At 36.1% G+C, this 12,546-nt stretch overlaps 1 protein-coding gene across 4 annotated transcripts in view; it reads left to right on the top strand.

Moving 5' to 3' along the window:
- Positions 1-12,546, top strand: part of HELQ (helicase, POLQ like) — a 55,391-nt gene that overhangs the window by 26,997 nt on the left and 15,848 nt on the right. For 2 of the 4 annotated variants that reach the window (XM_059066971.2, XM_059066970.2), the window contains exons 12-17: positions 139-397; positions 1,259-1,416; positions 2,479-2,577; positions 5,582-5,755; positions 8,838-8,951; positions 9,802-9,936. In XM_059066971.2, coding sequence (XP_058922954.1) covers positions 139-397; positions 1,259-1,416; positions 2,479-2,577; positions 5,582-5,755; positions 8,838-8,951; positions 9,802-9,936 — 939 coding nt within the window. The remainder of the gene's footprint in view (positions 1-138; positions 398-1,258; positions 1,417-2,478; positions 2,578-5,581; positions 5,756-8,837; positions 8,952-9,801; positions 9,937-12,546) is intronic. The other 2 variants (XM_067035962.1, XM_067035963.1) reach the window with 2 other exon arrangements.

Below are 12,546 nucleotides of genomic sequence, written 5' to 3'. Positions count from 1 at the left end.
ACTATGTAGATTTTATAGTAGTTTTTTATTTAAATAGCTTTGCGGTATGGAAATGGGTCATTAACTTGATTAATTATTCATTCAGAATGTTGCCTTGAATTAGGGAAGATGCTCTAATGATGTCCTGAATTGTTTCAGATTGCAACAAATCTTGGTGACTTACATCACTTTATGAGTGGTACATTTTTTGGTGTTCAGCAGAAGATTTTGTTGAAAGAAAGAAGTCTCTGGGAAATAACTGTCAAATCGGTTAGATACTTGACAGAAAAAGGACTCCTACAAAAAGATACTATTTTGACAGAAAAAGGACTTCTACAAAAAGACACTATTCATGGGTCGGAAGAAGAGTTCCAATATAGTTTTCACATTACAAAGTTGGGACGAGCGTCTTTTAAGGGTAAAAGTTTACCTAAATCTCATTACTAATCTGAGGAAATGGCATTGGAAAAAATAGAAATTATTATGTAATGTTAAGTTGGATTTGTAATTTCATATTAATAATATTAATCTTATCTTACAAACTGTTGGACTACTTCAACTTTAAAAAGTTGAAAAGTATTTTGAAACAAGTAATTTAGAATACTGTAGAGGTATATGGAGAAAATGGTGGTCATCCTCCTTCATGCTCCCCTCCCTCAGCAATCATAAAATCATAATATCTTACCAAGAATAACAATTTGGTATATATTTTTGCAGACATTATCTGCAAACTTCCTAACAATTTGATACATATATCCTTCCAAATATTTTTGTGTGTACGTGTGTATATATATACATATATATGTATATATATACACACACACACAGAGCTTGCTTTTCTCACTTATAAAATATGAGCATCTTTACATGTTAATCCCTTTAAATCTACCTCATTTTCCTTTTACTACAATAGTCATCCATAGTATGGATACCATAATTTGTTTTACCACTCCCCTATTGATGGACATTTACACTGTTCCTGATTTTTCTCCATTATAAACAAGGCTGCTTGGGCATCTCTGTTCATGTATTTTTAGATATGTGTGGAAAAATGTTTCTCCGAGTTAGATTCCCAAGAGTAGAGGAATTGAGTCAGAAGGTATGTACTTATTAAATGCTGATGGATACTATCAAAATGACCTCCAAAATAGGTGTTAAGTTACATAGTAAGAGATTTTAAAGACTTTTGTAGTTAACTCCTAAACTAGACTTACTTTAAAGTCACCTCTTTCCCCCTTTGGTGATTATGAAAGATGAACTATTTGTGTCTTTCTTTTAGGAGCTATAGATTTGGCTTATTGTGACAGTCTCTACAGAGACTTGAAGAAAGGTCTTGAAGGACTTGTGCTTGAAAGCCTTCTTCATCTAATTTACCTAACAACTCCCTATGATATGGCTTCTCAGTGTAACCCTGATTGGATGATATACTTCAGGCAGGTGAGACGATAAGATTCTGCAATACAGGCTACAATAATGAATCAGGATTTGATTTTTGTCAAGTGATTATTCACTTTTTTCTTTATTAAAATGAATTTGAAATTGGGCCCTTTGTCTTTGAGTTTTTAAAGTAGTAATATGGCAATCGCATTTTTTGTTTGTTTCACTTAAATATTTTCTGTTAAATATAAACATGTTCATTTTCAAAAAAATAAAGGTGCAGAAAAGAAAAAAAGATCATCCCTGGTCCCATTTCCCCAAAGGTAGTTTACTCATATGATTTGGTGACCACTACATTTTATAATGCCTGAAATATAAAGAAAACCATGAAAGCCATCCCTAATGATTGATAGTTTAATAACATGAAAGCTCTATTACAGTCACACGTGACATCACATCATGTCAAACCAAACCCGGTGATGTTAATACCTGAGAAGGAGTATCATCTTTATCAACAGTAGCAAGGTGGAACTGGCCATACTTGTTACAAAACCAAGTGGTAGAGTACAGTCTATTATGATTTTACTGTGAACAGGCTAGATGCATGAACACATATTAGGCAGAAGCAATATGCAGCTTTTAATTGGAGGAAATTAACTTTCTTTTTAATGTCGTATTTTAAAATTTTTACTCTGTTTTTCTAAGTGGTATTATACAATGTGGTTACTTTCAAAAGCTTTCCCTCTTCTCTCTTCCCACAGACATCTCCTATATTATACATGAGCCCATAGTCCATGGAAGTCATAGTCCATGGTCACAGTATTTGTGGCCGCGTCTTTAAGTCATTCTACTAAAGTTGGTTATATTGGGTTGGCCCAAAAGTTCGTTCGGGTTTTTCCGTAACAGCTTACAGGAAAACCCGAACGAACTTTTGGGCCAACCCAAATATTTTAATAATATATCTTTTAAGCTTGCAATATTTGTAAACAAAATATGTGGGTTTTTTCATATCTTTTATAATAATGAAAGTGTGATATGACTAAATACTGGATTTGGTTAATGGCAGACTTTTTAAAGTTACAATTTAATTTTTCTATATATTTATACTCTTTTTCTCTGTAGTTTAGCCAGCTCAGCCCAGCAGAGCAAAATGTGGCTGTTCTGGTTGGAGTCTCTGAGAACTTTATTGGGAAGAAAGCATCAGGTCAAGCTATCAGGAAGGTACCATAGTCTTTTTTTCCTTCCTGAATAACTTAAGTTCATAAAACAAAATTAATGCTGTTGTATCATCTCTTTTGTTGACTTGATCCTTTTGGTTCACTTTTTTTCTCTTTAATATAATTCCCATTTTACTATTTAAAACATCTGAGGACCAGAAATTTAGGTATGTTTTTTTAAACAGTATTTATTTCTGGGTGGTGTGATGGCCCTTTTCTTGTGTACCTTTGTATTTCTAAAATAGTCATGCACATGTAAGTCTTTATCATAGGAAAAGGTAAACCTTATTTATCTATTTTTCTTAGGCTACTTATTATGGCTTAAATTATATAAATTGTAAAATATTTGTAAAATGTTTTCACAGTATTATGGAATCCTGTAATAAGTTCAGTTCAAGGGAGAAAAAAATCTTGTAGAAACTTTTTATTAAGCATTCTACTTGGTATCAGGGATTCTAAGATAGGACAAGTTTGGGATTTTTGGTTTTGTTGTTGCTGTTGTCCCAAAGAACTCCCAATGTACTTGAAGTACGTAAAGCATTTTAGAAGGTTGCAGTGGAAAAGCCAATACTCTTGTGTGATATCTTATATTTTTGTGTTTTAAAGTTTAGTCAACAAACATGAAGCAAGTGTTGAATGCACACACTAACCTTAAGAGAAGTGGAAATAATTCTGTGGGAAACATGCATTCAAAATCCTTAAGTTCATATAATCTTCCACCTCATAATACACGTTTTTTCATTTTCTTTGGTAATCTAATCTTCCTTGAAACCTAATTATCTTACCTACCATTTCCCCTGTATCTTTTAAATTTATATAGATTTTACTGATTTCATTTTGAAAAATGGAAGGTGTTTACTTACATTTGAATTGAATGGTGCAGCTGTCCCCTGTATTGATGTATCATAAAATTATAAATAATATCACTTCAGTATTCATGTTGTCAATATTTAAATTGGGTCTTTTACCTCAGAAATGACTATGTTGTTTAGGACTTCAAAATGTTGAATAAAGATATTTCTTAAAACAGCCTTTTGTATCAAACTCTAAAATATAAAATAAAAAACAAAATCATATTAGTTTGGAACTCATTACCAAATAATAAACATTTATAAAACCTTATTAGGGGCTTCCCTGGTGGCGCAGTGGTTGAGAGTCCGCCTGCCGATGCAGGAGACACGGGTTCATGCCCCAGTCCGGGAAGATCCCACATGCCGCGGAGCGGCTGGGCCCGTGAGCCATGGTCGCTGAGCCTGCGCGTCCGGAGCCTGTGCTCCACAAGGGGAGAGGCCACAATAGTGAGGCCCGCGTACCGCAAAAAAAAAAAAAAAAAACAAACAAAAAACCTTATAGAATAATGTATCTTTTAAAACTTGAATCAAAATTTATTTTTGTTACATTTTATGAAATATAGTCAATAAATGTTCAATTGATAATTAAATATTTTAAATAGTATGGGCATGGATTTGTCTTAATTACAAATGGGTTAGTTACTAGTTCAGTGCTTTAGAAGTATCTTTTAAAGAAACTTCTGCAGAACATGATGTTTACGTAAGATCTAATTGATGTCTTCACATTGGAAAAAACCTTTAAACATTTTTTGTAAAAATCTTGAAATTGGCATAATGTGGCTTTTCTTGCCACGTAATATAATTACATCATTTTTCTTGGCTTAGAAAATACATTCTAAGCAAAATCTACATTGACTCAATTTATAGTTAATAATGAAGATGTACTAAAATTGGAAAATTAAAAGGTAACCTTTTCCTACTTGTTTTTCAGCTATCATGCTTTTTCAGCTTAATGCTTTTTAGAAGAGTGATCCAGTACAACATGCAGAATCTGTAATTCTTATATCCTTCACTGTGCCACCCTAAGTTCTCATCTTAAACATTCTTTTACTATAGTAAAGAATATAATTTTATATTTTAAACCAACTTTTTTCTCTTTAAAATTCATCTTTTATTTCCTCTGATGTTAAGCATGAGTTACTCAGTTTCTGAGTTAGCTTAATATTAGCTATGAAATGCTTTACCCAAAAAATAATCACTAGGCACCACAGGCAAAAACACATATACAGAATAGAAATAGTCAACTACAGGAAGCATTTTTCTTTCAGTGTTTTAACTTTGGAAACATTAATTATTTATCATGACCCTGTGGAAATCATAGAATCTAGTGTTTACTTTGTAAACTTATTAACATATTAATCTAAACAAATACGTTTGTCTAATTTATAATCACAGTCACACATATATATACCACCTATAAGTACTACAGTAAATGTAAAGGTTTCCCCAACTCCTTTCCTTCCTGTATTCTTTCCTAAGGCTACCATAACAAATTAGCACAAACCAGGTATCTTAAAACAACAGAAATATATTCTGGCACAGTTCAGGAGGCCAGAGATCTGAAATCAAGATGCTGGCAGGGCTGTTCCTTCTGGAGGCTCTGAGGAAGAAACCATCTTGCCTCTCTCCTAGCTTTTGGTGGTTGCAGGCAGTCCTTGTAGATGCATCCCTCCAGAGTCTGCCTTCATTTTCACATTGCCTTCTCTGTGTCATTCTATGTCGTCTCTCTTGTAAGGTATGACAGTCATTGAATAATGGGCCCTTAAGGGCCCCCTGTACATCCAGGATGACTTCATCTCAAGATCCTTAACTAATTACATGTGCAGAGATCCTATTTCTAAACAAGGTCACATTCAAAGGTACCAGGGGTTAAGACTTGGGCATATCTTTTTTGGGGAACAGTTCAACTCACTACACTCCCTATAGAAGGAACTTTAAATTGGAAACAGTTTGGCATATCTCTTTTTCTACACTCGGAAAAACAGTAATTTGAACTAATCTAAAGTACATTTGTTAGCACTTAGATTTATTTCTGTGGAACCATTCTATCCTTGCTCTCCTGTGGTACAACTTCATGCGCTTTACCTTTTGTCCATTTTGAATGTAATGTACATTTTTTAGCAGGTCCAGTACATAAATTTACTTGTGTCTTTCTAGAAGGTGGAGAAGAATATTGTCAACAGACTATACCTGTCTTTTGTTCTTTATACCTTGCTCAAAGAGACCAACATTTGGAGTGTGTCTGAAAAATTCAATATGCCTCGAGGATATATACAAAACCTTCTATCTGGAGCTGCCGCATTCTCCTCTTGTGTGTTACATTTCTGTGAGGTAATTCCATTAAATAGATGATATATGCTGTGTGCATCTTCTGTTTTAACTGTTACTGAACTCAAAAACCAGTCAGTCAGTATGTTCTCGTTTCCTCTGTTATTACAAAGCAGTCAAAATTTGTTTAAAATATATCTTTGTTTTTATCCATTTACAAAAATACTATATATATGCATGTAATAAAGGTATTACAGAATGACAGAATCAACTAAAACATAATGAACAAGTAGAAAGTCCTTAGTTATCCCTACTTTTAGAACTATCATTAATAGTTTCAAGTATTTGGAATCAACTCTTATTTTTTTACTTTCTTTTTGTTGTTGTTTTTTCTTTTCTTTCTTTCTTTATTTTTGGTTGCGTTGGGTCTTAGTTGCGCCATGAGGGATCTTTCATTACAGTACGTGGGCTCTTTGTTGTGGCACACAGGCTTCTCTCTAGTTGTGGCGTGCGGGCTCAGTAGTTGCGGCATGAGGGCTTAGTTGCCCCGTGGCATGTGGAATCTTAGTTCTTCAATCAGGGATCAAACCCGCGTTGCCTGCATTGAAAGGTGGATTCCCAACCAGTGGACCACCAGGGAAGTCCCTGGAATCAACTCTTAAAATAACTCTTCTCCATTGATGTAAATTCTGTGTGAGTGTCTTTCTCCTGAGTGGTAACTGTGTAAAGTGTTTGATTAGTATGTTACCAATATCCAGCAGATACCTGACTACTCAGTACCATGTTCTTTTGATTACCACAGTAATTTCCCATTTTTGCTTCCAGTGTCAGGCAGCTACTTCAGTTTCTACGTCACATGTGTGTCTTATAAAATAAAGAAGAAAACTTAATTTTGGCCATATGCATTTGAGATCGATTTGTTTAAGACTTCACTAAAAGAAGCTTTCAGAATTTCCTTAAATAACACAACAAAGCTTACCAGAGTTTTCTACCCAGACAGTTTTTTGATGAGTTTATAAGATAAACCTTTTTTTTTTTTTTTTTTTTTTTTTTTTCGGTACGCGGGCCTCTCATCTCACTGTTGTGGCCTCTGCCATTGCGGAGCACAGGCTCCGGACGTGCAAGCTCAGTGGCCATGGCTCACGGGCCCAGCCGCTCCCCGGCATGTGGGATCTTCCCAGACCGGGGCATGAACCTGTGTCCCCTGCATCAGCATGTGGACTCTCAACCACTGTGCCACCAGGGAAGCCCAAGATAAGCCATTTTTGCTGCATTGAAATTTATTATTTGGGGGTGGCATAGTAATATTTGTTTCTGTACTTTTTTTTAAAAAACTTTTTTCCACAATGAATTCTACTTTTAAACTTAAAATCTACTTCATTTGCCCTATCTTAAGCCTCCATATTCTGTGTGTGTATAGGGCAATTAGTTCTATCATATACGCTAATGGAGTAAATAATCCAAAACTACTTGGCTTTAGATTGAATGATAATTATTTTAGCAAATTTACCTTTTAAATACCTTTTATTTATGCTGATTTTTAAATTTAAGCTTATATTCCCTAATTACATGGTAGCTAATCAGTACACAAACATGGATAATAAGGAGAAGCTGGCCTTTAAAATGTATTTTCTTAAGTTTACTGTGTTTGTTCTTCATATTTAAAAAGATGTTCCCTGATAATTCTATCCCTTTGTTTTATTTAGAACTATAAGGATGTGAGCCTTACAGAATTGTTCAAGTGAAAGAATCTATAGGTTGAACTTCAAAAGCAGCTATAATTTGATGGTTGATCTTAGGGTCAGTCTATCCGACAACTCTCATGAATGTATTTTCAATATATTAAAGCATTTTTTTCTTTATAAAAAGTTATGTAGGACTTCCCTCGTGGCTCAGTGGTTGAGAATCTGCCTGCCAATGCAGGAGACATGGGTTTGATCCCTGGTCTGGGAAGATCCCACATGCCGTGGAGCAACTAAGCCTGTGCACCACAACTACTGAGCCTGTGCTCTAGAGCCCGCAAGCCACAACTACTGAGCCTGCGTGCTGCAACTATTGAAGCCCATGCGCCTAGAGCCTGTGCTCTGCAACAATAGAAGCCACCACAGTGAGAAGCCCATGCACTGCAGTGAAGAGTTGCCCCCACTCGCTGCAACTAGAGAAAACCCACGTACTGTAGCAATAGACCCAACGCAGCCAGAAATAAATAAATTAAATAAATAAATAAAAACAAACAACAACAAAAAGTTATGTAAGTGGAATAAAATAGTACACTGATCATATTAGTTAAGATACTTTTAACTGCAAGTAACAGAAAAATTCCATAGAAATTTAAACAGTAAGGAAAAATGATTATCTTATGTAGCAGGAAAGCCAGAGCTAAGGCAGTTTGGGATTGATTGATTCAGTAGTTCTATTCAAGGTCTTCTTTTCTTCCTTTTTTGCTGCCATACTAGTGCATTGACTACTTTTCTAGTAGTAGGAAAGTAGTAGGTCACAAAGTAGCTAGCTAATGTTGTTCCATGCATCACAAATGCTCACAGTGATACCCAAAGGTTAGAAAGGAAATGTAAAAAAAAAAAAAACTAGACTACTATTACAGAAAATTTCAACCCTATATTTAAAAAGACAAGATAATGTAATGAATACCCATTTACCCACCCAGCTTTAAGAATTACCAACTCATGGTTTCTAATACTATTTTAAATATTGCTGCACTGAGCATCATCTTGTATTTGAATCCTTCCATATTCAGTATTTTGTCTTCAGGATAAATCTCCAGAGGTAGGAATTGTTTTCAATCATTTGGGAAAGAAAAACTATGCAATCACTTGCTGATGTTTTGATAAAAATGAATAGAACTCTTCTTATTGACTTCTTTTTCTTTTTTTTTTAAATTGGGGTATAGTTGTTTAGTTTTCAATTTTCAACCTTTTTCTTCATCCTAAAACCATTCCATCACGTTCCTCAGTCTCTGCCATGTTTCCTTGTAATAATTTTGCTTGGAGTCATTGTTCATCTCTGGCTTAACCTAACTTCCAGAATTTACAGAAGGGAGAGTCCTCTCTGAGCCCTCTACCATGCAAACTAGATTTTGAAATGACTTACCAGATTTAAATTCTGCATATTTCTTTGTGTTCTGCAGGAACTTGAGGAGTTCTGGGTTTATAGAGCCCTTTTGGTAGAACTTACCAAGAAGTTGACTTACTGTGTAAAGACAGAGCTAATCCCTCTCATGGAAGTGACTGGAGTTTTAGAGGTTAGTAGCCTCCCAGTTTCCCACCTGAGATGATTTCAACTAACAGAAAAATCAGGTTTTACTGTCATGTCACAGGGTAAATGACAATAACCTTATTGTTCATTTATCATGGGAATCTTTTTTTTTTAAATTAATTGCTGCCATGGTCTCCCAGAAATCTCTGATAATCTGGAAGAAGTTCTGATGAAAAATCACATTTTTGGGAAAAAAATAACAGGGATGGGGTGACTCTCCCCAAGTATGTGTGTCATTCTTAACATCCTTTCCTTCCTCTACTCCAGTGAAGAATCACCTTCTGTCAGTTTAAACAGTGCTTGTTGAAGGTGGTGGTGACTTGGTGGCAGTGAGTGTCATTTACATTTTCTAAGGGAGTGAGGAGAAAGTATCCTCAGCTGGTTTCTTAGCTTTCTATTTTTGACCAACCCTTGATTTCAGTTTATCCTCTTTTATTCAGTTCTTACTAAATCAGAGGAGTTCTGTTTGGGAATGCAGACACACACCCCACACACCCCTACCTTAGAGGTCCCCTGAGTAGATGGTAACATTTTAGGGATACTGGACTAAAACATTTGATTGGGGATGCCCCTAGCCTAAGTGCCATAATGGGTTTCTTATTTCTGATTGCAGCACACATCAGCTCACTTAAGCTGCACAGAAAACTAGCTATCTTGCGGTCAGATTGGAACCACCCAAATGCATCTTTTAAAATTCCTCAGGATTCATATCTTCATATTTATTATCCTAGTTTATTCCTGTCTCTGCAAGTGAATTTTTTCCCTTCAGTAAGACACTTAATTATTTTTTCCTAATCCCAAATTCTGATCCTAATGATTTTTGTAATACTTTTCAGGGTCGAGCAAGACAGTTATACAATGCAGGTTATAAAAGTCTAATGCACTTAGCTAATGCAAATCCTGAAGTGCTGATAAAAACAATTGATCATTTATCAAGACGCCAGGCCAAGCAAATTGTTTCATCAGCCAAGGTAAGCAAACTATTTTTTAATCTTTATGATATATATATATTTTTTTAAATTAATTTTTGGCTGTGTTGGGTCTTTGTTGCTGTGTGCAGGCTTTCTCTAGTTGCGGCGAGCAGGGTCTACTTTTCGTTGCGGTGCGCGGGCTTCTCATTGCAGTGGCTTCTCTTGCTGCGGAGCACGGGCTCTAGGCACGTGGGCTTTAGTAGTTGTGGCTCCGCAGGCTCTAGAGCTCAAGCTCAGTAGTTGTGGCGCACGGGCTTAGTTGCTCCGCAGCATGTGGGATCTTCCCGGACCAGGGCTCGAACCCGTGTCCCCTGCATTGGCAGGCGGATTCTTAACGACTGCGCCACCAGGGAAGCCCAATCTTTATGATAATTCGTAGTGTAATCTCCTTATACTTTAGATATAAAAGCGAAAACGGTTAACTATATATGCAAAAGTTTATACTCACAATATGTGGATAAAAATAGTACACGTGTTATGATACAAAGTTTGCTAAAAGGAGGAAAAGGATCTCCTAAAAAATAAATGCGCTTTCAAGAGTTCATTGAAGTACGAGGAACTCTGGAACTCGCTGAACTCTGCCTCCCACTACTCTTGACACAGAAGTCCTTTCCTCAGCATCCCCGACACCTGGTCTTCTCACCTTTAAACACCTTCACTGACAAGGAACCTACAACCTCAAAAATTAAGTAGTTCTATTTTTGGACCCCTAGTGTTACAAAGAGCATCCCAATATAATGAGGCTGTCTTAAAAATGTCTACCATGGCATCATAGAGTACTACCCTGTGGAACTTGGCTGTTGCTTTGTTCATTTGGTAGCTTTTCACATACTTGAAAATGGGCTCTTCTTGCCTCCAAGGGCTCTCTTTTCTGTTTCTTTCACCTGTAGTATATAACCTAGTTTTAGGCTATTCATAGGCTAACTATACTGGTTACCCTTTGCTAGATGCAATCCAGTTTGTCATTACCCTCCTGCTCCATGTGGATAAATCCATTACACAACAGTTTGGGATTATTTCCTTCTTGATCTCAACTATAGTTCTATCCTTGTGGTCTGAAATCTCATAGTTTTTTTGTTTTTGTTTTTTTAACTTCATTGTTATACTATTGTCATATATAGATCAGAACTGGCTGAAAAGTAAATTTCCATCTTACTCTTTTGAATGGTGCTCACATTGTTTGTATTGCTTTGATTGATCTTTACAACAGTCCTCTGAGGTGGGCAGAGTTGGTGTTACATTCCGTTTACAAATGAAGACACTAAAATTTGTTCCATTAGATTAGGAGTTCTTTGGGTTGATAGGGATGAAGTTATAGTTATTTCCATTTCTGTAGCACCTAGCACAGTATTCAGCCTATAGCAGATATTTAGCAAATATTTGAATAAATAAATAAATAAATGAGATTGGGGCTTCCCTGGTGGCACAGTCATTAAGAATATGCCTGCCAATGCAGGGGACACAGGTTTGAGCCCTGGTCCAGGAAGATCCCACATGCCGTGGAGCATCTAAGCCTGTGCGCCACAACTACTGAGCCTGCACTGTAGAGCCCACAAGCCACAGCTCCTGAGCCCGTGCACCTAGTGCCCATGCTTGGCAACAAGAGAAGCCACCTCAGTGAGAAGCCTGTGCACCACAACAAAGAGTAGCCCACACTTGCAGCAACTAGAGAAAGCCCGTGCACAGCAACGAAGACCCAGCACAACCAAAAATAAATAAGTAAATTAATTAATTAAATCTATTAATAAATAAGTAAGTAAGCTTTAAAGAAATTGATTTACCCAAGGAAACACAGCTAGTCAATAAGTAGTAGAGCAGGACTATAGAGTTACACTATATGTTATTAAGGATACAAAGGGAGCTGTGGTAACGATGGCCAAAATAAGTGACTTTAAATGTTAAAGGTTTATTAGTTCAAGCACAAACAGTTCACAGCTGATATGAAGAATCAGTTGTGTGTCCAAGGACCCATACTTCCCCTGTCTCATTGCTCAGCCAGTCTTAATATATAGCTTCCATCTTATGGACTGAGGTACATGCTCTCCTTCCCACCATCCCTTCTGCTTTTCCAGTAAGCTTGAAAGAGTAAAATGGATATTCCTTGCAGGATTTTGAGTAGAAGAGTGGGTTAGAGGTTGCAAATAGGGGAGCAAGAATGGAAGTAAGGAAACCAGTTAGGATTATATTGAGGTTAAACAGGTTTTTGCAGGAATGCCACAAAAATGTTGTGTGTCCTTAGTACATCAGATCAGGAGCCACAGGATGTCACTTTATCACATTCGGTTAAGGAAGTGTCATCTGGCAAGCTTTTCCACTGTAAAGTTATTATTTTTCCCTTTTTATTAGTATTTTCAGAGTGGATACTTTGAAACCATGTAGATATCCTATTCTTCATTAAACTTTCACACACTTGTTTTAGCATTCATTGATGATTTTTGCCTCAGTTATTTCTATGTTTGTCAAGTGGTGATTTTCTAGCTCCATTGTTCTCTCTATATTTTTTATTGGCATTTTACTATGAGGAAAAGCTATTCCTTCCTCATTTATCGTTTTTTTTGTTTGTTTGTTTTTTTTTTGTTTTGTTTTGTTTTGTTTTGTTTTGCGGTACGC

The sequence above is a fragment of the Kogia breviceps genome, chromosome 6 (genome assembly GCF_026419965.1).
Source record: "Kogia breviceps isolate mKogBre1 chromosome 6, mKogBre1 haplotype 1, whole genome shotgun sequence".
NCBI lineage: Eukaryota > Metazoa > Chordata > Mammalia > Artiodactyla > Physeteridae > Kogia > Kogia breviceps.
Note: the sequence above shows the minus strand (reverse complement) of the source record. Positions and strands in the feature narration are given on the sequence as shown.